We start from the raw sequence: 19,188 nt of genomic DNA on the forward strand, positions 1-19,188 counted from the left end.
GACAAAATATAAAATCCATGCGTGTCGTTCCCGGAAGCAATGTCCATCATTTCAAAGGTGTAGAATACAGAAACAAGCCACACTCGACACCAGTCGCGTTCACAGCGCGAGGTTGTAGGTGTAGTCGTCCTCCATGTTCTGCGAGACCCAGAGAACCACAGAGCTAGAAGAATCAATTAGAACATGAGTCTTCTCCAGGGAGGGCAGCAAGCAATAGAACATACCTCAGCATAACCAAACTGTTCGCGACAACATTCGCAATGCCAAAGTACAGCGTTTGGATCGGGTAGTCTTTGATGAGATACTTGAGGACCATGACCGTCTGGAAGATAAATAGGTGAGATGGGCCCACAAAACCGACATCAATCATTAAAGATGATGGAAAAGAAAAGTAGAGGAAATGAGAAGGAAATAAATCAATAAACATACCACACTCCCCGCCAAACCGCCTGCCAGTAACGCAAAGCCCAGGAACAGCACGAACCGCGCCTTCCAGGCAACCCCGCTCCCGCTGTAGCTGAAGCTATCGGCCTGCAGTCGCGACTTTTCAATTGAGTTGATGACCAGCATACCCAGCGCCGAGCAAATACCCGGGATCCAGTCGATGAACTTGATGTGGACGTCGGAGCCGTTGCGCGGGCTGCGGGAGAATGCCGCGACGTCAATGAGGAAGAAGAAGCCTGCGGCGAACTAAAAAGACAGTTCATCAGCTGTATGCTCTGCAGTGTCATTTATATATGTCCTGGGGTTGCAATCATTGCTGACCCCGAAATCGCAGTCGCGGTGGGAGGTCACTCACCAGGGCACCGGCGGTGTAGACCCCGGAATTGCGGACGGCAGAGTTGTTGAGCCATTCAGGCTTGGACCAGCGGAAGAGACGGTTGTTGGAGACGTCCATGGAGGGTGGTGGTGCGATAAGCGCGATGAGGGAGCTCTCACTCAGTGGATGGGCAATGACGATGCCTACCGGAGAAACATCGGGCCGATCTTCTCTATGCTTTCCCATTTGGGAAGTACATTCCTCGTGGCTTGTTTTACTATGAACAGTCTTATTTTGAGGGAATCAACACTTGGATGTGATTTCATTTGTTTCTTGTTAAGGTGTTTCTTGGAAAAGAATAGCTCTTGACATAGACTTTCTTTGGATCTGAAATTCGCCACTGTCGATGAAAGAGAAACCTAATCCTCTACCTCGGTATATGCATTGATATTGGAAGGTTGAGCAATAACTACAGTTCTAAAACGATTAGCCATATATGCGTAAACAATCATCCCTAGCATATCAATCAAAGGTGGCAAGGCGAACAATGGACTATGACCCGTCGACACCGGATTTTACCGCGGACATGACTGGTGGCTGAACTCTACACTTCCAACTCCGCTCTTGGTACGGTTTTTCTTTTGAGGTGCATACCATTTTTAATTGGGAGATATATCTTAGCCCATCTGTCATATTTTCCTCTGTTTTGTCTCCCTGCAGAACAGCTTTCGAAGCTCTCGAACATGGTTCCTCCCATCAACCTCATTGCTCCTCGAACATGCCATTGCAAGATGTCGGGAACAGCTTCAAATTCAAGCCCTCACGTCCTGTTACCTACGTGGTAACTGCAACTCTTGCCATCGCTCTCTACAACACGATTGAATTGACCTTCCTTCTTTTCCTGACCTTCAAACGCCACAAGGGGCTCTATTTCTGGAGCTTCTTAGTCGCCACATGGGGGATATCCATCTACGCGATTGGTTTCATCCTCAAAGACTTCGTCCTGGCGAACAGCTACTTGTCCGTCACCCTGATCATCATCGGCTGGTGTGCGATGGTGACGGGCCAGTCGATGGTGCTTTATTCTCGACTCCATTTGATCGTGCAACAGCGGAATACCTTCCGGCTGGTTCTCGGGATGATTATTGTCAATGCGATCATCCTCCATATCCCAGTTATCATCCTATGCTATGGCGCCAACTCGACCCACTTCCGCGATTATGTCTTGCCGTACGCGATATATGAGAAAATCCAGGTCACGCTGTTTTTCATCCAGGAGTCCATCATCTCGGGCATCTACGTGTACGAGACATGCAAGATGCTGCGAGCGGGAGCGGGAATGTTCCTCGACGAGCTCCATCAGGAGGCGACCCGACGGCTGATGCTGCACTTGATCTACGTGATCATCATTGTCGCGTTGCTCGACATCAGCATCCTGGCGCTGGAGTATGCAGGTCGCTTTACCGCACAGACAGCAGTCAAGGCGCTGGTATACAGTGTGAAACTGAAGTTGGAGTTCGATATCTTGAACCGGTTGGCGGATCTGGTGCAACGGCCCGACGAGGTGCTGTTTGTGTCCGAGTCTGGACGCAACTATCCGGATGGCACAAGCCATCAAACTCGTGGAGTGGTTGTTCACCATCGTCGGTGCGGTTTCTGGGGCGTATGGGTCGACAGAGTGACGCATACCATTGCCAGGTCGGTATCGAAAGGGTTCATCCGACCTGCGCGAACGACCCACAAGGAGGTTGTGACCATCAGCGAGCAGAACCGAGTGTCTACTACAGTAGCGACGGAAAGAGTGGTGCAAATTGCACATCACCCGCTTGCTGATGGGAGGCAAGACTCGCTGGCTGGTAGTATGGTAGATCGGTCGGATGGAGGATCGATAGTTTAGATCTACAAGTATATATGCGCAGTCTTTAGTAGTGCTCTATGGCAGTGCGCCCAAATTTAGCACACCCACCCTCAAGGTTATATTCCTATACATTTTGATGCTTTGGGCTCATGGTCTTGCCGTAGTTTTAAAATGTATTTTCATTGAATTTTTTATTGTGCACGTCATTCTGCAGCGTAAGATCTCAATCATGGATGCGATTCCCACACCGTTATTTATTTCCCGGGATCTGATGTGTTTCCTCGGTGCTCATTCCCGAATTTTTGTCGATGAGCAGTTTCTAATAGTCCAGTATGCAACACACTCATGGCTAGTAAATTCCCTCGAATGATCTTATTTTCATCTTATTTTCCAGCGTCGATCACGGCAAGGCGCAGTCACAGCGATGATATCATCAATTGGGGGTTGAGGCTCATCGGGTTCTTAATCTTCCGAATCTTGGGGAATCTCCCCGTCTTCTCCCCTCCCCAACGTCTGTGCATATCACAGTGGACGGGTCCAAATGGCCAAAATAGACGAGGCAAAACGGATCAGGGCTAATCACCACAAGGTTCGTACAGGCTGTTTAACTTGCAAGTATGACCCCTGACCGCTAGCGTGCGGATCGGATCCGCAAATCGGTATTTTGGCGTAAGGCTGCTTTGCTCACAGCTGTGTAGGGCTCGTCGTAAGAAATGTGATGAAGCTCGCCCCTCTTGCCGCCGGTGTATTGATAGCGACCGGGTATGCGATGGATATGAATCTCCCGAGCCAAAGGCCCGATCTGCCAAAGGAGTACCCCAGAGGGCCGTCAGTCAGTCTCGTACCGGTGCCATTCAAGCCCAGACGGGGCATTCCTTCAAAATCCCCAATTGTTTTTTAGCTTCTCTCGTTGACGCGAGCCAAATTGACTTGACGCCGAGGGAGCGCTGGCATTTAAATGCTTTCCGTACCTATACCTCGGCGGAATGCGCTGGCTACGTGCACGACGAGTTTTGGCAGCGATTAGTCCATCAAGTCAGCGAAGAGCAGCCAGCAATTCGTCATGCGGCAATTGCGATCAGTGCGCTCCACAGGCGATTTGCACTCGACGCCGCCGGCCGTGAATTGGAACCTGAGTCCCAAGATGGCCGGGATAGTCTATTCTCGCTTCGACAAGGCAGCAAAGCTATCGCGCACCTTCGGCAAACCCTGACGAAACATCCTTATGCTCCCCGTGGCAGTACTGAGACGGCGTTAGTCGGCTGTGTCCTTTTGGTGTCGCTCGCCTCTCTCCAGCAGGACGAACGGACCGTCTGTCTCCACTTACGATCGGGCTACAAGCTACTGGAAGAGTGGCAGAAAGTCAACTTTAACGATAGCCCTGCTGGCCCAATTTTACTCCAAACATTTGCCCAGCTGCATTTAAACCAGTCGACCTTCACCGACCCTGTCAAATACATGACCAATGAGTCAACCTCGCTTGCCTCCCTCGTTACCAACAACCCCCAGATCTCCGGGACGATTGACAACACAGACCCAGGGAGCGACGCAATGGTGATTCTGGGGTGGATAGTCTCTCAAAACTGCCCACAGGGATTCGAGCTGGACATGAGCCCGGCCACGTCAGTTCAGACTCAACAACCTACGGTTTTCAGCAAGCTCCAATTCTGGCGCAGCCAATTAAGCAGCTTCGTGTTAAACCACTCGAGCGGATTATTACAACGAGACTACGATGCACTGAAGCTAGTCGAACTCTGGTGTGAGATCACCCATATCATGGTCGTCATGGCCAGCCAACCCGGTCAAACGGAGATGGGCTACGACGGCCTTTTGTCGCACTTTCAATGGGTCGTTTATTTGGCGGGATTTTTGATTGAATCCAGCTCGCCCCAGCCGGCCACGACTGGATTCTCTGCCAAAATTGGGGTTATCCCCGCTCTTTTCTTCTGTGGCCAGAAATGCCGCGATTGGCACCTGCGGCGCGAGGCATTGCGTTTATTGCGCAGCAAAAAACGCCAAGAAGGTATTTGGAGATCCTCTGATGCAGCATTGGTGCTGCAGAAGTTGATTGACGTTGAATCGGAGGGTGCTTGCCCCGAGATGGTGATTCCCGAGCCGGCTCGTCTCACCGCTATAGATATCAACATCTTTCCGGAGAGCTCCCAAGTCCTATTTTCATACCAACGACCGCGAGTCCCAGACCCCTGGGAGAAAGATGCTGGTCGATTCTGGGAGAATGTCTTGCTCTCACATTGAAATTGGCACAGGTCTCGCTGGTCGGTGGCTCTTAACTATGCATTATACGATTATACCCGAGCCTTGGCCAGTCTATCTGAATTCACATAGCGATCCGCCGACTCGATCGTCCAGTGGAGTCTAGCATGTTTTGTTGACCGAACATCACTTAACCTTTCTTTAGACACAGGTTGTGTCTCAAGGGAGATTATGGGGCTGTCTGCTACATCCCTGACAATAGCCAGATGGTCGTACATTTCTCATTTCTCTTGTTCATCGGTTTCAGTAACAAGTTAAAAACCATTGGCCCCAATCGCAAATCTGCTATTCAACGCTCTTCCCACCATCACCATCCGCATGGTCCCTTCCGCACTCTCCATCAAGAGCCGGTCCGCCTCGTCAATTGCCTCGGCCAAGGTTGACGGGCGCTGCAAGATAGATGCATACGCACTAATGCCAACGCCATAATATCCAGAGCCGTGGCGAGAATTTCCGTCTCCTGGGGCGTCACACCCTTCTGAGGTCCATAGACATGGGCAACATCGTACGGCCCACAGAGAGCATTCTGCCAGTTGCAGACGACCTCGATGCAAGTCCGTTTGAGACGGGGATCAAGACCCGAGACATCGATACCCGCCAGCGAGATCAAGCTCTGTCCGCCGCCAGCCTGCGGGATCTCCTTCCCATTGGAATCAATCAGCCGGGCTCCCAGAGCCTGCAGCATGCCCGCACCGCCATCGCTGGTCCCCGAGTTGCCGCATCCAACAATGATTGATCTTCTGGATTGTCTCCATTGCCGACGGCGTGGTCCAGCTCCTAGCCTTTTGCTTCCTGAGCGAGACCTACGCACCAACAACCTTGGCGAAGAAGAAACGAAAGTTGCAGAAAGAGACCGGAAAAGATCACCTGTACACAGAACATGACAACCCGGACCACACCCTCGGCCAGGAGCTGCGCAAGAATCTGGTTCGGCCGTTCAGGATGCTCCTCACACAAACAGCTACCCAGGTTCTTGCATTGTATCGCGGCTACCAATATGGTCTGATGTATCTTGTGAGAGTGGCGTGTCAATCTCGGAGAATTACATACCAGAGAAAGCTTATACTAAATTCAGCTTGGCATCTTTCCCCTTATTGTGGGAGGATGTCTATCGAGAAGACACGGGCACAGCCAGTTTGAACTATCTCTCTCTTGGGATCGGGTTTGTACTCGGGCTTCAATTCAGCGGCCGTGTGTTCGACCTAGTAAGTTCTTTCAAATCAACACGCAAAGGGCGAACTAATAACCATTCTCTTCCCAGGTATACATCCGGCTCAAAAAGTATTATAAACATGACGATCGACCCGAGTTCCGCGTCCCACTGATGGTACCAGGCGGGCTGTTAGTCCCAGCCGGTCTCTTCATCTACGGCTGGATAGCGCAGTTCAAACCCCATTGGATTATCCCCAACATCGGGGCTGCGATCTCTGCCTTTAGGCTCATTATCTCTTTCCAGTGTGCGCAGACCTATGTCGTGGATGCTTACTCGCGGTACGCAGCTAGTGCGACGGGCACGGCGGCTTTCGTGCGGACGATTGCTGGATTTGCATTTCCTCTTTTTGCAGACAGTCTATATAAAAGTCTGGGGTTGGGCTGGGGAAATAGCTTGTTGGCGTTTGTGAGCCTGGGTCTGGGGGACTGTAGCTCCGGTGTTGTGGTTTTATGGCGAGTGGTTGAGGTCCCAGAACACGTATTGTGCCGGCTAGGGCTGAGAGGTATAGGTATGCGATGTGTACTGTGATATACTACGAAGCCATGGCTCATGTATCTATTGACACTTTTCTTCACGAGTGAAAAGGATGCTTCTATGGATCTTGTCGCTTATAGATACATTCTTTGTAGGCTTTAGCTAAGGGTCTATACACAATGCACCCTAGTACTATTCAATTAAACCATTGATCTTCTTATGAGTTGCCAATAGAGAGTTTCGTATCCATCAATTCAATATTATATCTAGGGCCTGCCCCTCGTTCCGTCACTTTATCCACTCTACTACTCATGGGACTCCCGCTACATCTCCAATATCAATTATTTCAATTGACGTAAAACTGCCACCTAAGTACAACCCCTAAGTAGGCGTAAGCACATTATGGTACATGACCGCATAGTGTCCCTCGTTCTTAACATTGAGTTCCCCAGATTTACTCGTACAGAGCCAGCTCCCTCCACTGACAAAGTAAACATAGTGGCTATAGCCGTCGGTCTGTCTTTCCCATGCAAGAACGGCATCCGATTTGTTCGTGATTTCGTGGTCAGGCTTCATCACCACCCAGTGGCCCGACCGACACACAAACCGGCCGGCATCATTATGGAGATACATGCCAGCGTCAACGACTTGATCCTTGCTTCTTCCCCTCCCCTCCACTCCCATTTCTGTGGACCGGAGAAGATATCCAGGGCTCCATAGAGCTTTCGTTTGACCCCAGGGATTGTGGAGGACGGGGCCGAGGTTCGTCACATTTACAGTATGTGGTGGACAGGCCAATCTACTAAACGAAGCTCAACGACGCCGAATGACTCAGAAATGTCACGCAAGTGCATGTTCGAGGGTCATCACATCCTGGACCGTGTATCTCGAGAGACCCACTGATTTTCAGCTCGAAAGCTCGACATTCTGGCTCCAGAGGGTTTGTTGTGGAGTCAGTCATGGACATGACGCGAGGTCAGTGCATCCATGGCGGGCATCATAAACATTCCATACCCCGCTGTCAAATTTGTATAACCAAATGAGGTTCTCATTTTGTCTGCAAGCCTTTGGCTTTTGGCAGGCTCCCAAGAAATCCATAGTAACGTCATGGCAAATCATAAGCCTAGCCTCAACACAGGATCATATGGTACCATAGATATTTGCCAATGGCACACACAGGTGTGAGTACTGATGATACCGAGGATATTCCTGAGAGTAATGAGTATGTAGAAACCAAGGGCAAAAGATAACAGAAACATACTTCACACCAGAGCGTGGAATCCCGGATTGTGTTTTCGGGCTGGACAATGAAGGGGTCCGGGGCATGGAGCAAGGAACTTGCTCTGACATTCTTGTTCGGCATCGGCCATAGCGAAATAAGTTCTTCAAGAACGTTATCAAACTCTTTTAGATCACCGAAGAAGGTTATGATAGAGAAAAAAAAAATGACGCATATACGAACATGGAAGATGGACTCTGATGGAAGGTGGACGAGATGTTGATCGGGAGGTAAGCAGCGGAGATACCCCGTATCGTAGTTCAGTCGTGCAAGATACGCATCTTTTGGTGAGCTATACAGGTGACTTGAGTAGACGCCCTCGAGCCAAGAACTGTGTACATCAACAGTAGCAACGACAGTGACTCCAGAACTCTGTCAGGTAGGATGAAGCAAAGTGACATTGGCAGGGAGCTGGAAGGGACTGGGTGGCTGCATACGCCAAGTGTCAAGATGGTTCATGTCAACTTGGAAGCGAGGCTCAAAATTCTACATCGACTTCATGTCTTGTTTACGTGGTTCATAGGTTTTACTTGGATTTTTGTCGGAAATCCTTCTGCCTCTGTCAATCTCACCTGCACTCTGGAGACGTCATCCACTAGGCAGACCAAAAGAAAAAAACAAATCAGGCAGCAAAATCTACTCTACTTCCAGGATTTACAGAATCTAAAGATGCGGAACACGCGAGTTTCAAATATAACCATGTGGTCTTTGGGGTATCATCTCGCCTGGCAGAGCCTCGCTAGGCTGCAGGTGATGGCAGATTATCGGTACAGTAGTCCAAGTATGTACATATCAGGAAAAATCACTGATCCTGAATTGAATCAAGGCTGTCGCACAATTCTGAGAGGCAGCCGAGTATAACTGAAGCCTGGGAATCCTTCCGGGCGTGGCGCATCAAGGGATGGCATCAGCTTCAAGTGGCCATTGCGAGGCCTTGCGTCGGTCCTATCACGCAGGCGATTTCATCCAGGCACCAAATGCGCCAGTAACCTCTGCGTTGGCAGACACCAAGGCCGAGTCGAACCGGGAATGCGCGGCGTCAAACCGCTATTGTGTTGCCTCAATAGACACACTATTCTAGGAACTTGGTCCACTCATGATCCGGTTCAATCATGCGGAAGATTCAACCGGATGGGATCGCAGCTTGTCCATGACGGCGTCCACGGCGTCCATGTCGCCTGCATCGGTCTTTTCACTCGAGTAGCCCTCTGGGAGGTGCTTCGTCAATTCGTTCATGGTGGGCTGGTAGTTGCGCACCGCCGAAGAGAGGGCGTACACAGCCTTTTTGCGGGTGGCCGGGTTCAAATCCGTGGTAGCCACGGACACCAGGGTGGGAATGGCGTTCAACACAATAAGCTGCAAGCAAGATGTGTTAGCGTAGTCCTGGTGAGCACTCGGCATGCAATGCGCTTCACATACCTTATCCTGGGCCTTCTCGTTGTTCTGCACTGCAGTCCCCACACACCATGCCGCCATGCGTCGAATGTCGGCCTCCTCGTGCTGGAGCAGTTGGACAAGCGGCGTCCACAGTCCCAGCGGCTCCAGGTTGTTCGCGTTATCAATGCCCTCAACCAGTTGCTCAAAGTTGTCAAATGCGATCAACTTGTTCTCCAAGTCCGAATCGTCCGAGTGCAGCACTTCCATAGCCGCCTTCATCAGGTCGGCCTCGGAGGGGCCGCCGAAGAGAGTGTTGATCATGTCCGGGGTCAGGGTGCGCGCGGCTTCCGAGGCATTGGGAGCAGCATCCTCAGACTGCGACGCTTGCGAGTTCTGGACACTCCATTTGAGGAGCTTGTTCATTTGAGGGTCCATAGCCATGATGTTGGAGGGGATTGATGGCGGGGTAGTTGCGCTTGATGGGAGGCGTGATCAGCAAGGATTCAAGATGGATCTCGGTTGTGAGGAGAGTCGGTAGGAATATCAAGAGCACCGAGATTGGCTTGACTCTGGGGAATCGGTATCAATTGTTCTGCTGTGCCTGCGACAACACTTTCTCTTAAAGAAAAGTCCAGAAAGCGGGCACGATGACTCAGCGCATCGAGAGACCTCCAGAGACGTCCAGATGGTTCGGTCAGGTGACCCGCTCACCGCTCTCCAAGTGGCGGTAACCTGCTTGTTCAGCTTGCGTGTACTCCCTTGCAGAGATTTTTGGGATGGTGGCCAGGTGGGATCTTCGAACCCTCTGGTCCCTGCGTAGGCAAAATGCCTCAAAAGTGCCGTGGAATGTCGACCCCAGGCATCTCTGATCTATACTTAGGAGTTTCTGCCTCAGGCCACACTTCGCGGTGTACGCCACATGCGTCAAAACAACGTTGGGCATAGAAAATATTCAGGCAGAGCATTTATCCCATATAGCCATCCATGGATCATTGACAAGACATCTATCAGTGATTTCTTGGCCTTGCTTGCCCTCCTATTTTAGTACTTGACCCTCGCCGCTTTTCGCTGAGTAGAGCTGAGCACGCAAGACACTCTATCAACCCAAGGGTCCAAGGTTGGACTGAAATCTACTCGTCTCTGATCCTCATCAAAGCGGCAATGCACTCACTCTATGGAGTTGCCTACCCAAAGCAGTAGTTCTCAATATCGGAGCCTAGACTCTCCCGTGGGATATCCGGGTAGTTCGCCCCACGAAGGCGCGAGGGAAAAGAAAAAAGACAAAAAGTACATATATGAAGAAAAGAGTCTTGAGCAGCTGAATTGAATCGTTCTGCCTTAGAGAGTGTAAAAAAAGGCGATATAAAGAAAGCAAAAAACCAGCGGTCGAGGGGCGGCTAGTCGAGAGAGCCCGCACACACCAGGTGTCCCAACCACCCAAACCCTCCCCTCCTCTCCACTTCCCTTCTTCCTTCTTCCTCTTCCCCTGCTCATCTCTATACTCCCCCCATCCCATCTCTCTTTTCTTTTTTTCCCATTTTTCTTTTCTTTCTCCCAGGTCTCCTTTTCAATCCGTCACCATGGAAGGTAAGTTGTGTGGTTTTTTGTTTCGTTGTGGCCACCTCAGCGGGTTCCCAGCTGTCAACAGCTGCCCACCCCCCCAAAATATCCTTAATTTGCGAACTCTGGCTAATCTCCTTGGGTCACTACAGAGGAAGTTGCTGCTCTCGTCATCGACAATGGGTATGTCATGAATTGTTTCTCGACTCTGGCGCTGGTCCTTGTGTTTGGGTGTCGCCAACCTCCCGGTCGCGGTCCTCATTCCTCCGTCTCTCCCCCCTGATCTGTCCTGGCAATCGAGCCCAGCTCAATGCCCTCTCATGGCACATCCCAAACCCGATCCAAGCCGACCGTCGAGAAACAAAATCAATTTTACCATCCAAATTCCAATACTAATGAATTGCCTACAGTTCGGGTATGTGCAAGGCCGGTTTCGCCGGTGACGACGCACCGCGAGCTGTCTTCCGTAAGTCTCAACCCCACAAACTCCCCCCCCCTCCTGGCCCAAGTCATCATCCCACCAACCCTTGCATCGAGGGGCATCCCCCTCTTTTTTGATCTGATAATGGGTCTTGGTTTTGGAATAAAAATTACTAACTATTGAATAGCGTCCATTGTCGGTCGCCCCCGTCACCATGGGTAAATTCCCCTCTTCTTCTTCATGGGCTGGTGCTTGTGCACCGCCTATCCCACCACTAAGACTGACTGGAGTATAGTATTATGATTGGTATGGGCCAGAAGGACTCGTACGTCGGTGATGAGGCACAGTCGAAGCGTGGTATCCTCACGCTCCGATACCCCATTGAACACGGTGTTGTCACCAACTGGGATGACATGGAGAAGATCTGGCACCACACCTTCTACAACGAGCTCCGTGTTGCCCCCGAAGAGCACCCCATCCTCTTGACCGAAGCTCCCATCAACCCCAAGTCCAACCGTGAGAAGATGACCCAGATCGTGTTCGAGACCTTCAACGCGCCCGCCTTTTACGTCTCCATCCAGGCCGTTCTGTCCCTTTACGCTTCCGGTCGTACCACCGGTATCGTGCTCGACTCCGGTGACGGTGTCACTCACGTTGTCCCCATCTACGAGGGTTTCTCGCTGCCCCACGCTATCTCGCGTGTCGACATGGCCGGTCGTGACCTGACCGACTACCTGATGAAGATCCTGGCGGAGCGTGGCTACACCTTCTCCACCACCGCCGAGCGTGAAATCGTTCGTGACATCAAGGAGAAGCTTTGCTACGTCGCTCTCGACTTCGAGCAGGAGATCCAGACCGCCTCGCAGAGCTCCACCACCGAGAAGTCTTACGAGCTGCCTGACGGCCAGGTCATCACCATCGGTAACGAGCGCTTCCGTGCTCCTGAGGCTCTGTTCCAGCCCAACGTCCTGGGTCTTGAGAGCGGCGGTATCCACGTCACCACCTTCAACTCCATCATGAAGTGTGATGTTGATGTCCGTAAGGATCTGTACGGCAACATCGTCATGGTAAGTTCCTGTGTCTTGGTCTGATTTCCATTTTGCCTGAGACTTGACTAACATCAAATTCTAGTCTGGTGGTACTACCATGTACCCGGGTATCTCCGACCGTATGCAGAAGGAGATCACCGCCCTGGCGCCCTCGTCGATGAAGGTCAAGATCATCGCTCCCCCGGAGCGCAAGTACTCCGTGTGGATCGGTGGTTCCATCCTGGCCTCGCTGTCCACCTTCCAGCAGATGTGGATCTCCAAGCAGGAGTACGATGAGAGTGGTCCCTCGATCGTGCACCGCAAGTGCTTCTAAGCGCCTTACTCGTCTTCGCTCGTACTTTCCTGGTGTATCAAAAGGCAGGATGGAGGCACTGGTGGATTGCAAGCGTTGTTGGACTCGCATTATCAAGCGGATAGCCTGAAAATGGAACCTCGAAATTTTAGTGGAATAGAGTCGGTCGTTTCTTTTTTTTACCCTTCTGGAGAGAGCGACAGTCGTGGGCCTGTTTCTGTTCCCAACCCCCTCGATTTGTTCCTCTGGACGGCCGGTCCTACAGCAAACGGTGTACGTGAGGATGTGTACATGGAGTTGGCACAGGTCGCGTTCCTTTTTTTCTTTCTAGCCTTACCTGTTGAGTTGTATCTCCGACCAAATTGCCTTTTGTTTTGAATGTCTCCATTACCGAGGTAGTACTTAGGACTCAAGAGCAGAACTCGTGGGGCTTGCATAGAGATCATCGTCTAGGGAGAGACATGGTACCTATACTACAACCAGGTACTTTATTGGTCTCTACATAGGAACCCACTTCAAGGAGAGAGTATAGAGTCAATTCTCATCAATTGGTGTATCTCGTTTCATCCATCATACAGGATCCGCATCAGTCATTTCGGGGACTCGTATCCAACGCACAGATTGTTTTGTGAAAGTCAAAGAAAGCAAAAGGCATCGGAAAATATTGAAAAGATAGAAGAAAAAAATAGGCAAGGCAAGAAGATATATATCCAAACTATGCGTTCCACGACTCCAGGCCCGCCAGAACACAGCCTTCCTCGCCCTCGGCACGAGCTCGCAGCTCGCCGACGCGGTAGACAGTCTCACCTTGGGCCTCGAGGCTCTGGCGCACAGCGGCCTCGGAGGCTTGGTCAACGGCAAGGACCATGCCGACACCGCAGTTGAAAGCGCGGGCCATCTCGGTGGAGGAGACGTTGCCGGCGCGTTGCAGCCAGGCGAAGACCGGGGGCAGGGACCAGGCGCGGGCGTCGATGTGGGCGGTCAAGGTGGAGGGCAGCATGCGGGGGACATTCTCGACGAGCCCGCCGCCGGTAATGTGGGCCAAGCCGCGGATGGCGGAGGGGTGGGAGGCGAGGGCGTGCAGGACGGGCTTGACGTAGATGCGGGTCGGGGTGAGGAGGGCGCGGCCCAGGGAGATGGGCTCGGTGTGGCCCGGCATGGCGAAGGGTGCCGGGTCGGTGTAGCGCAGGCCGGCGCGGTCGACAATCTTGCGCACGAGCGAGTAGCCGTTGGAGTGCGGGCCGGATGAACCCAGTGCCAAGAGGACATCGCCGGCGCGCATCGAGTCCGTGTGTGGCAGAACCGGGCGGGCATTGTCGCCCGTCGTGTTGAGCGCGCCTACGGCCGCACCGACGGCATCGTAGGTGTTTTCCACGAAGAGGCCGGGCATCTCGGCGGTTTCGCCGCCGATCAGGGCGCAGCCGGCTTGAACACAGCCGTCAGCGACTCCGGTCACGAATGCAGTGGCCGTGGGAACATCCAGGTGTCCGCACGAGTAGCAGTCCAGGAAAAAGAGCGGCTCGGCGCCCTGGACGACCAGGTCATTGACGTTCATCGCGACCAAGTCCACGCCGACGGTGTCATGGATGCCCACGGCGTGCGCAATCTTGAGCTTGGTGCCGACGCCGTCAATCGCACCGATGAGGGTCGGCGAGTGCGGGTGGTACTCCGAGTTGGCGGCCGCCAGCGAGAAAAGACCGCCGAATCCGCCAATGACAGCGTCGGTGCCAGGTCGTTTGGTGCGCGCCACAGAGCTCTTAATTCGGTTGACCAGCTGGTTGCCGGCATCGATCGACACACCGGCTGCCGCGTAGGTGAGCGAGGTGTCTGCCGTCTGTCGGAACGCGCGGTGTGCAATATCCTTGCGGTAGAACATGCCGTCGAAGTGGATCGTCGCAATGCCCTCGTAACTCTTGGACACGGCCTCCTCGAGAGTGGACGCCGTCGCCGTTGCGGCAATCACACGGCCTCCAGAGGTCTGCAGCTCGTTACCAGACAGGGTTGTACCGGCGTGGAAGATAAGAGTGCCAGCCGGCTCAGCGTCCAAAGTAATCGGCTTACCCTTGGCGTAGGAGCCAGGGTAGCCACCAGCCACGGCGATAACAGTTGTCGAGAAGTTGGGCTCAACCTTGATCGAGACACCGTCGAGCCAGTGTTCTGCGCAAGCCACCATAATCTGCGCCAAGTCCGTGTCCTTGCTCAATAGCGGCAAGAGAGTCTGCGTCTCGGGGTCACCGCCGCGGACGTTGTACTCCAGAACCTTGGGTCCCTTTTTGGTCATCATGAGACCGGTGAACAGAATACCGATGAAGGGAAAGCCTGAAAGAAACACGATCAGTCTCGAGCTTAATTAGACAAACAACATTTAACGTACCGTCCTTTCTCATGCCGTCAATGGACGGCTGCACAATGGTTCGGTCAATCTCCTCCATCACCTCCTTGGGCGCAATGCGAGTGGGCGCATAGCACCCCATGCCACCCGTGTTGGGGCCTTGGTCGCCATCGTAGATCCGCTTGTGGTCCTGAGCTGGGGGCAGCGAACGAATCGTGTAGCCGTCACTGAAAGTGAGCACGCTGAGCTCATCTCCCTCCAGATATTCCTCAATCACGACCTCATTGCCCGCCTGGCCAAACTGGAGATCCACCATCATTTCCCGCAGAGCCTGGTGGGCCTCTTCCTTCGTTGTGGGGATGATGACACCCTTTCCACCGGCCAATCCGTCGGCCTTGATCACCACATTATGCGACACGGAATCGAGGTAGCGACGCGCGGACTCGTAGTCGGAGAAGTTTCCAAACTCGGCGGTAGGGATCTGGTGGCGCTGCATGAAGTCTTTGGAGAAAGTCTTGGAGCCCTCCATACGGGCAGCAGCCTTGGAAGGACCGAAGCATCGGATGCCAACTGGTTTATGGGGAATATCTTAGCGACGCAGAAGGGAAAAAACTAGCGGGGAGCAGGCATGAACTCACCGGCCTGAAAATAGCCCTGGATGCCATCCACCAAAGGAGCCTCCGGGCCCGGTACCACCAGATTCACATTATTCTTCTGTGCAAATGCCACAAGCCCTGGGTAATCATCGCCCTTGACATTGGCGTTGGCAATCTTGCTGGACGCACCTCGACCTGTGCCGCCATTACCGGGAGCAACATAGACAATGTCCACGAGGGGAGATTGGCTCAATTTCCAGGCCAGAGCATGTTCACGGCCACCGTTTCCGACGATAAGGGCGCGAACTTGGTCTTGTGCCATTGTGGGAGCAGTGTCTCGAGTGACTAGTGGCAGTTAGCATTTGTGGAAGCCCTCCGCGGGGTATGTATCAGTGCCCCTCCTCGAATCCGCCTGGGTGCGTCTAAGGAGGCGCGAGGAATGAAAAGTAACGGGGATTTAAATTGGAAAGAGCAGCATATCTCACACAAAAGAACTCACCTCACTGAACCAGAGAGACCGAAAGAGAGAGACTGGAGAAGCGGAGGTTGGAGATCTAAATTCGACTTTTTTTTTCTCCGGCATTTCTCCACCCTCAGAAACCCAATTGCACCGCGTTTAGTTGCCCTTGGGCCTCAATTCTATCCCAGCTTCTATTCCTTTGATTGCCTATTTTAAACTCCATTTTTGAACAATTTCTGAATGCAATACTAATCATTCCTCATTGTGCACAGAGGCAGACCAAAAAGTATCTGACCCTTAGGTATACTTGTTTACCGCTTTCCTGTTATAGCTACACCGCCCTATATTTACGATATCCTATTGGTCAAAAAGCTAGCTGCAGGCAGAATAGAGGTATATCGGGGCCTACGCCCACGATCGAGTCATCTAAATGATTCAACAGCCAATGTTTCTCAAGTAGAAATGTCACCATTCCCAGTGATTCCTCTACTATCTTTGTCAATCAGAAACTTGACGAGGTCAAGCTGTGGCAGCCAATTTATGTACCAGCTCGATTTCTTAATACCCTGGGCACCAATACGGTGAATCCTGGCAGAAAGAAAAAGAACCACCGCGAGATCTCAAGCGCAACGCGACACCATTGACATTGACCTTAAGCGCTTTCTATCGAGGCTCGTAGCGACTGGTCTCTTTGATTCTCACCCTATCAAAGTAGCCCGAATGTTTCGGGTCTCTCTTCGGTCTGTCGCAGGCCCTCATCGCCACCATGTTTGCTTCTCCTGTTTAGCTGGCCGAGCCGGCGCGCCGGCCAGACTGCGTCAATTCCACAGCGCCACTCCGCTCCCGGCTGAATCCCAAGGCGAGACGTCGGAAACGAAGTCCGAGAATACATCGATCCAACTCCAGGACTTTCACTCGGATCATGCGCCCAGCAAGGTACGTCGAACACCCATTTTTTGTCCCATGCTGTGGCCGATCATTGAGACATTAACGGACTTTGCTTCGCAGGATACGAAAAACCATGATAGAGCGCCCAAGCAACCACCCCAAAATGGCAAACCGCATAAGTTCGACAAGAAACGAAAAACCGACGGAGAAAAGAAAACACTACCGCCGAAATGGAAGGCTGAGGCAGGTTCTGAGGGCAAGACTCGCGAACCGGGCGACCAAAAGAAGACTACCAAAACTAGTACCCAGGATGGATCGAATCAAGAGCAGCAGACCGACAAGAAGCCTTTCAGTGCTAGGGTGGCCCGGCTGCTAGATGAAACTGCTCAGCCCAAGAAAAAGCCCAGTAAAAGGTCAGCTCGTTCAGATGCGGAGAGAAGAAAGGCAGCAGAGCTGGACGGGCCCTCAAGCCTTGTGAACAAAAAGGAAACCGGATCCATGAATTCGGCCGATCGGACTGTGTCCCGTAAGTGTTTCCCTTGTGTTGTGACCACATAGCGACTAACCATCTTCCCCAAGCATTGGATATCCCTACGCCACCGGTTCCGCGTCTTTCATTTGGCCTGGACCGAGTACTTTTCAAGTAAGCCATGTTATCTGTCTCCAAGTTAGATTGGTGTACTCATGTGGCGTGTAGCCCCGGTGTCTACCAGCTTCGTGATCCCCGATCTCGTGTGTACAACTTTGACCCCTACCTGGGCTCTATCATGCCCGTGACGGAATTCGACTTTGATGCCTTGAAGGAGTACATCACTTCTTCCAAGGACGAGACCCTCCGCAATATTGCAGTCCAGCAAAAAAAGAAATATGTCGGGTCTTCCTCGAGTATGACCTCTGTGCTCTCGCACTTCCACTACCTTTTGTCTGGTTGGAGAAGCATCGACACGCGGACGCTGTCCCAGGGGTTTACGGAACCGTATCGTTCCTTTACTCGCCTGAACCGATCGCCGGCTGCTATGTTCCTTCACTATCAGGATGGAACTTACGCGATTGACGCGGACAAGGAATTTGATTCAGCCAATATCCTCATGAATTTGGGCAAGTCGATGGAAAAGCTGCTCACACTGCCTAAGGACGAATTTGAGCGTTATCGCCGATCTAGCGACAACAAGATCTCACCCGAAGAGGAAAAAGCCATCCCTGAATCCTACCATTACTCCACCGCTGGCGATTTCATTATGCGGTCACAGCTTGACGCCTATGATCCTCGGCTGCCCGGCACCGGCATGTTTGACCTGAAAACACGAGCGGTGGTATCGATCCGCATGGACGCGAAGAATTTCGAGCATGGGTTAGGCTACGAGATCAAGAACCGCTACGGCAACTTAGAGTCCTACGAGCGAGAGTTCTTTGACATGATCCGCGCCGCATTTCTCAAGTACTCCTTGCAGGTTCGTGTTGGCCGCATGGACGGGATCTTTGTGGCGTTCCATAACGTCGAGCGCATCTTTGGATTCCAGTACATCAGTCTGCCGGAGATGGACCTGGCGCTGCACGGACAAACAGATACTACGTTGGGTGATGCCGAGTTTGGATTGAGTTTGGGGCTGTGGAATCAGATCTTAGATAAGGCAACCGCGAGGTTCCCAAGCAGTCCTTGCGCTTCCACTTCGAGACGCGCGACTCTGCCACTCCGTTCATGTACATCTTTGCCGAGCCAGTCACGCAAGAGGATATCCACGCCATCCAGACCAAGAACCAGGCAGAGATTGAAGCCTACCAGAAACGCATCTTGAACCCCACTCCGGATGATGCGGATGTTGATCTGGAATCCGAGTCCCCTGTGTCTTCCGAATCTGAAGACCAGACATCCGAGTCCTCCATCTCGTCCAGCTCTAACTCGCCCTCTCCCGCCGATGAGTATGTGGGTGCAGCCCCGGAGCAGTCAGGAGAAGAAGAAGCAAACAACCGGGAAATCCTCGCGATGGTCTTGTCAGTGAAGCACAAGGTCAATGACAACCCCGTGGAACGGCCCAAGGACTTGACCGCGTCCGACAAGTGGACGGTCGACTATGAGCTGAGCGAGCTGGGTCAGGCGCAGGGCTGGTCGCTGTACCGCATGTGCCAGGCACGTCGGGAGAAACAACTCGTGAGTCGTGGCGAGGATGAGTTCGGTGTCGCCGGCAACGCCTTCCTTCGAACGCTGCGAGCCCTCAGCAAGGCGGGCCGCGAACACCGCAAGCAGGAGAACCAAGTTGACCGGGACAACGGTGTGGTACAGTTCACCGACCCCGTTGATTAGATGGCATTGCCTTCTTCAAGTTGTATATTAATTGATGATCCTACACCCCCACA

At 52.4% G+C, this 19,188-nt stretch overlaps 9 protein-coding genes across 9 annotated transcripts; 5 read left to right on the top strand and 4 right to left on the bottom strand.

Moving 5' to 3' along the window:
* Nucleotides 1-99: 99 nt before the first annotated feature.
* NUU61_007176 (UPF0220 family protein) lies at nucleotides 100-1,006 on the bottom strand (the record flags this gene model as incomplete). The annotated part of the gene is made up of 4 exons (XM_056657701.1): nucleotides 100-163; nucleotides 225-322; nucleotides 430-690; nucleotides 800-1,006. The coding sequence occupies 4 exons, from the start codon at nucleotides 1,004-1,006 to the stop codon at nucleotides 100-102; spliced, it is 630 nt and encodes a 209-aa protein (XP_056510501.1).
* Nucleotides 1,007-1,538: 532 nt separating this feature from the next.
* Nucleotides 1,539-2,657, top strand: NUU61_007177 (uncharacterized protein; the record flags this gene model as incomplete). The annotated part of the gene is made up of 1 exon (XM_056657702.1): nucleotides 1,539-2,657. The coding sequence occupies one exon, from the start codon at nucleotides 1,539-1,541 to the stop codon at nucleotides 2,655-2,657; it is 1,119 nt and encodes a 372-aa protein (XP_056510502.1).
* Nucleotides 2,658-3,159: 502 nt separating this feature from the next.
* NUU61_007178 (Zn(II)2Cys6 transcription factor domain-containing protein) lies at nucleotides 3,160-4,874 on the top strand (the record flags this gene model as incomplete). The annotated part of the gene is made up of 2 exons (XM_056657703.1): nucleotides 3,160-3,207; nucleotides 3,330-4,874. The coding sequence occupies 2 exons, from the start codon at nucleotides 3,160-3,162 to the stop codon at nucleotides 4,872-4,874; spliced, it is 1,593 nt and encodes a 530-aa protein (XP_056510503.1).
* A 511-nt stretch (nucleotides 4,875-5,385) lies between these two features.
* Nucleotides 5,386-6,633, top strand: NUU61_007179 (MFS transporter; the record flags this gene model as incomplete). The annotated part of the gene is made up of 4 exons (XM_056657704.1): nucleotides 5,386-5,604; nucleotides 5,667-5,892; nucleotides 5,946-6,097; nucleotides 6,154-6,633. The coding sequence occupies 4 exons, from the start codon at nucleotides 5,386-5,388 to the stop codon at nucleotides 6,631-6,633; spliced, it is 1,077 nt and encodes a 358-aa protein (XP_056510504.1).
* Nucleotides 6,634-6,960: 327 nt separating this feature from the next.
* Nucleotides 6,961-7,212, bottom strand: NUU61_007180 (uncharacterized protein; the record flags this gene model as incomplete). The annotated part of the gene is made up of 1 exon (XM_056657705.1): nucleotides 6,961-7,212. The coding sequence occupies one exon, from the start codon at nucleotides 7,210-7,212 to the stop codon at nucleotides 6,961-6,963; it is 252 nt and encodes an 83-aa protein (XP_056510505.1).
* Nucleotides 7,213-8,968: 1,756 nt separating this feature from the next.
* On the bottom strand, nucleotides 8,969-9,676 carry fes1 (Hsp70 nucleotide exchange factor FES1; the record flags this gene model as incomplete). The annotated part of the gene is made up of 2 exons (XM_056657706.1): nucleotides 8,969-9,214; nucleotides 9,278-9,676. The coding sequence occupies 2 exons, from the start codon at nucleotides 9,674-9,676 to the stop codon at nucleotides 8,969-8,971; spliced, it is 645 nt and encodes a 214-aa protein (XP_056510506.1).
* A 1,139-nt stretch (nucleotides 9,677-10,815) lies between these two features.
* Nucleotides 10,816-12,578, top strand: act1 (actin; the record flags this gene model as incomplete). The annotated part of the gene is made up of 6 exons (XM_056657707.1): nucleotides 10,816-10,822; nucleotides 10,948-10,978; nucleotides 11,206-11,261; nucleotides 11,404-11,434; nucleotides 11,512-12,283; nucleotides 12,348-12,578. 6 exons carry the CDS (start codon nucleotides 10,816-10,818, stop codon nucleotides 12,576-12,578), a joined length of 1,128 nt encoding a protein of 375 aa, XP_056510507.1.
* A 694-nt stretch (nucleotides 12,579-13,272) lies between these two features.
* Nucleotides 13,273-15,807, bottom strand: ade1 (bifunctional aminoimidazole ribotide synthase/glycinamide ribotide synthase; the record flags this gene model as incomplete). Its single annotated transcript, XM_056657708.1, has 3 exons — nucleotides 13,273-14,876; nucleotides 14,932-15,459; nucleotides 15,528-15,807. 3 exons carry the CDS (start codon nucleotides 15,805-15,807, stop codon nucleotides 13,273-13,275), a joined length of 2,412 nt encoding a protein of 803 aa, XP_056510508.1.
* An 858-nt stretch (nucleotides 15,808-16,665) lies between these two features.
* On the top strand, nucleotides 16,666-19,135 carry NUU61_007184 (Pet127 family protein; the record flags this gene model as incomplete). The annotated part of the gene is made up of 5 exons (XM_056657709.1): nucleotides 16,666-16,881; nucleotides 16,954-17,359; nucleotides 17,413-17,476; nucleotides 17,531-18,411; nucleotides 18,465-19,135. 5 exons carry the CDS (start codon nucleotides 16,666-16,668, stop codon nucleotides 19,133-19,135), a joined length of 2,238 nt encoding a protein of 745 aa, XP_056510509.1.
* Nucleotides 19,136-19,188: the final 53 nt, after the last annotated feature.

Source organism: Penicillium alfredii (genome assembly GCF_028826965.1).
Source record: "Penicillium alfredii strain IBT 34128 chromosome Unknown utg000009l_segment0_segment0, whole genome shotgun sequence".
Lineage (NCBI taxonomy): Eukaryota > Fungi > Ascomycota > Eurotiomycetes > Eurotiales > Aspergillaceae > Penicillium > Penicillium alfredii.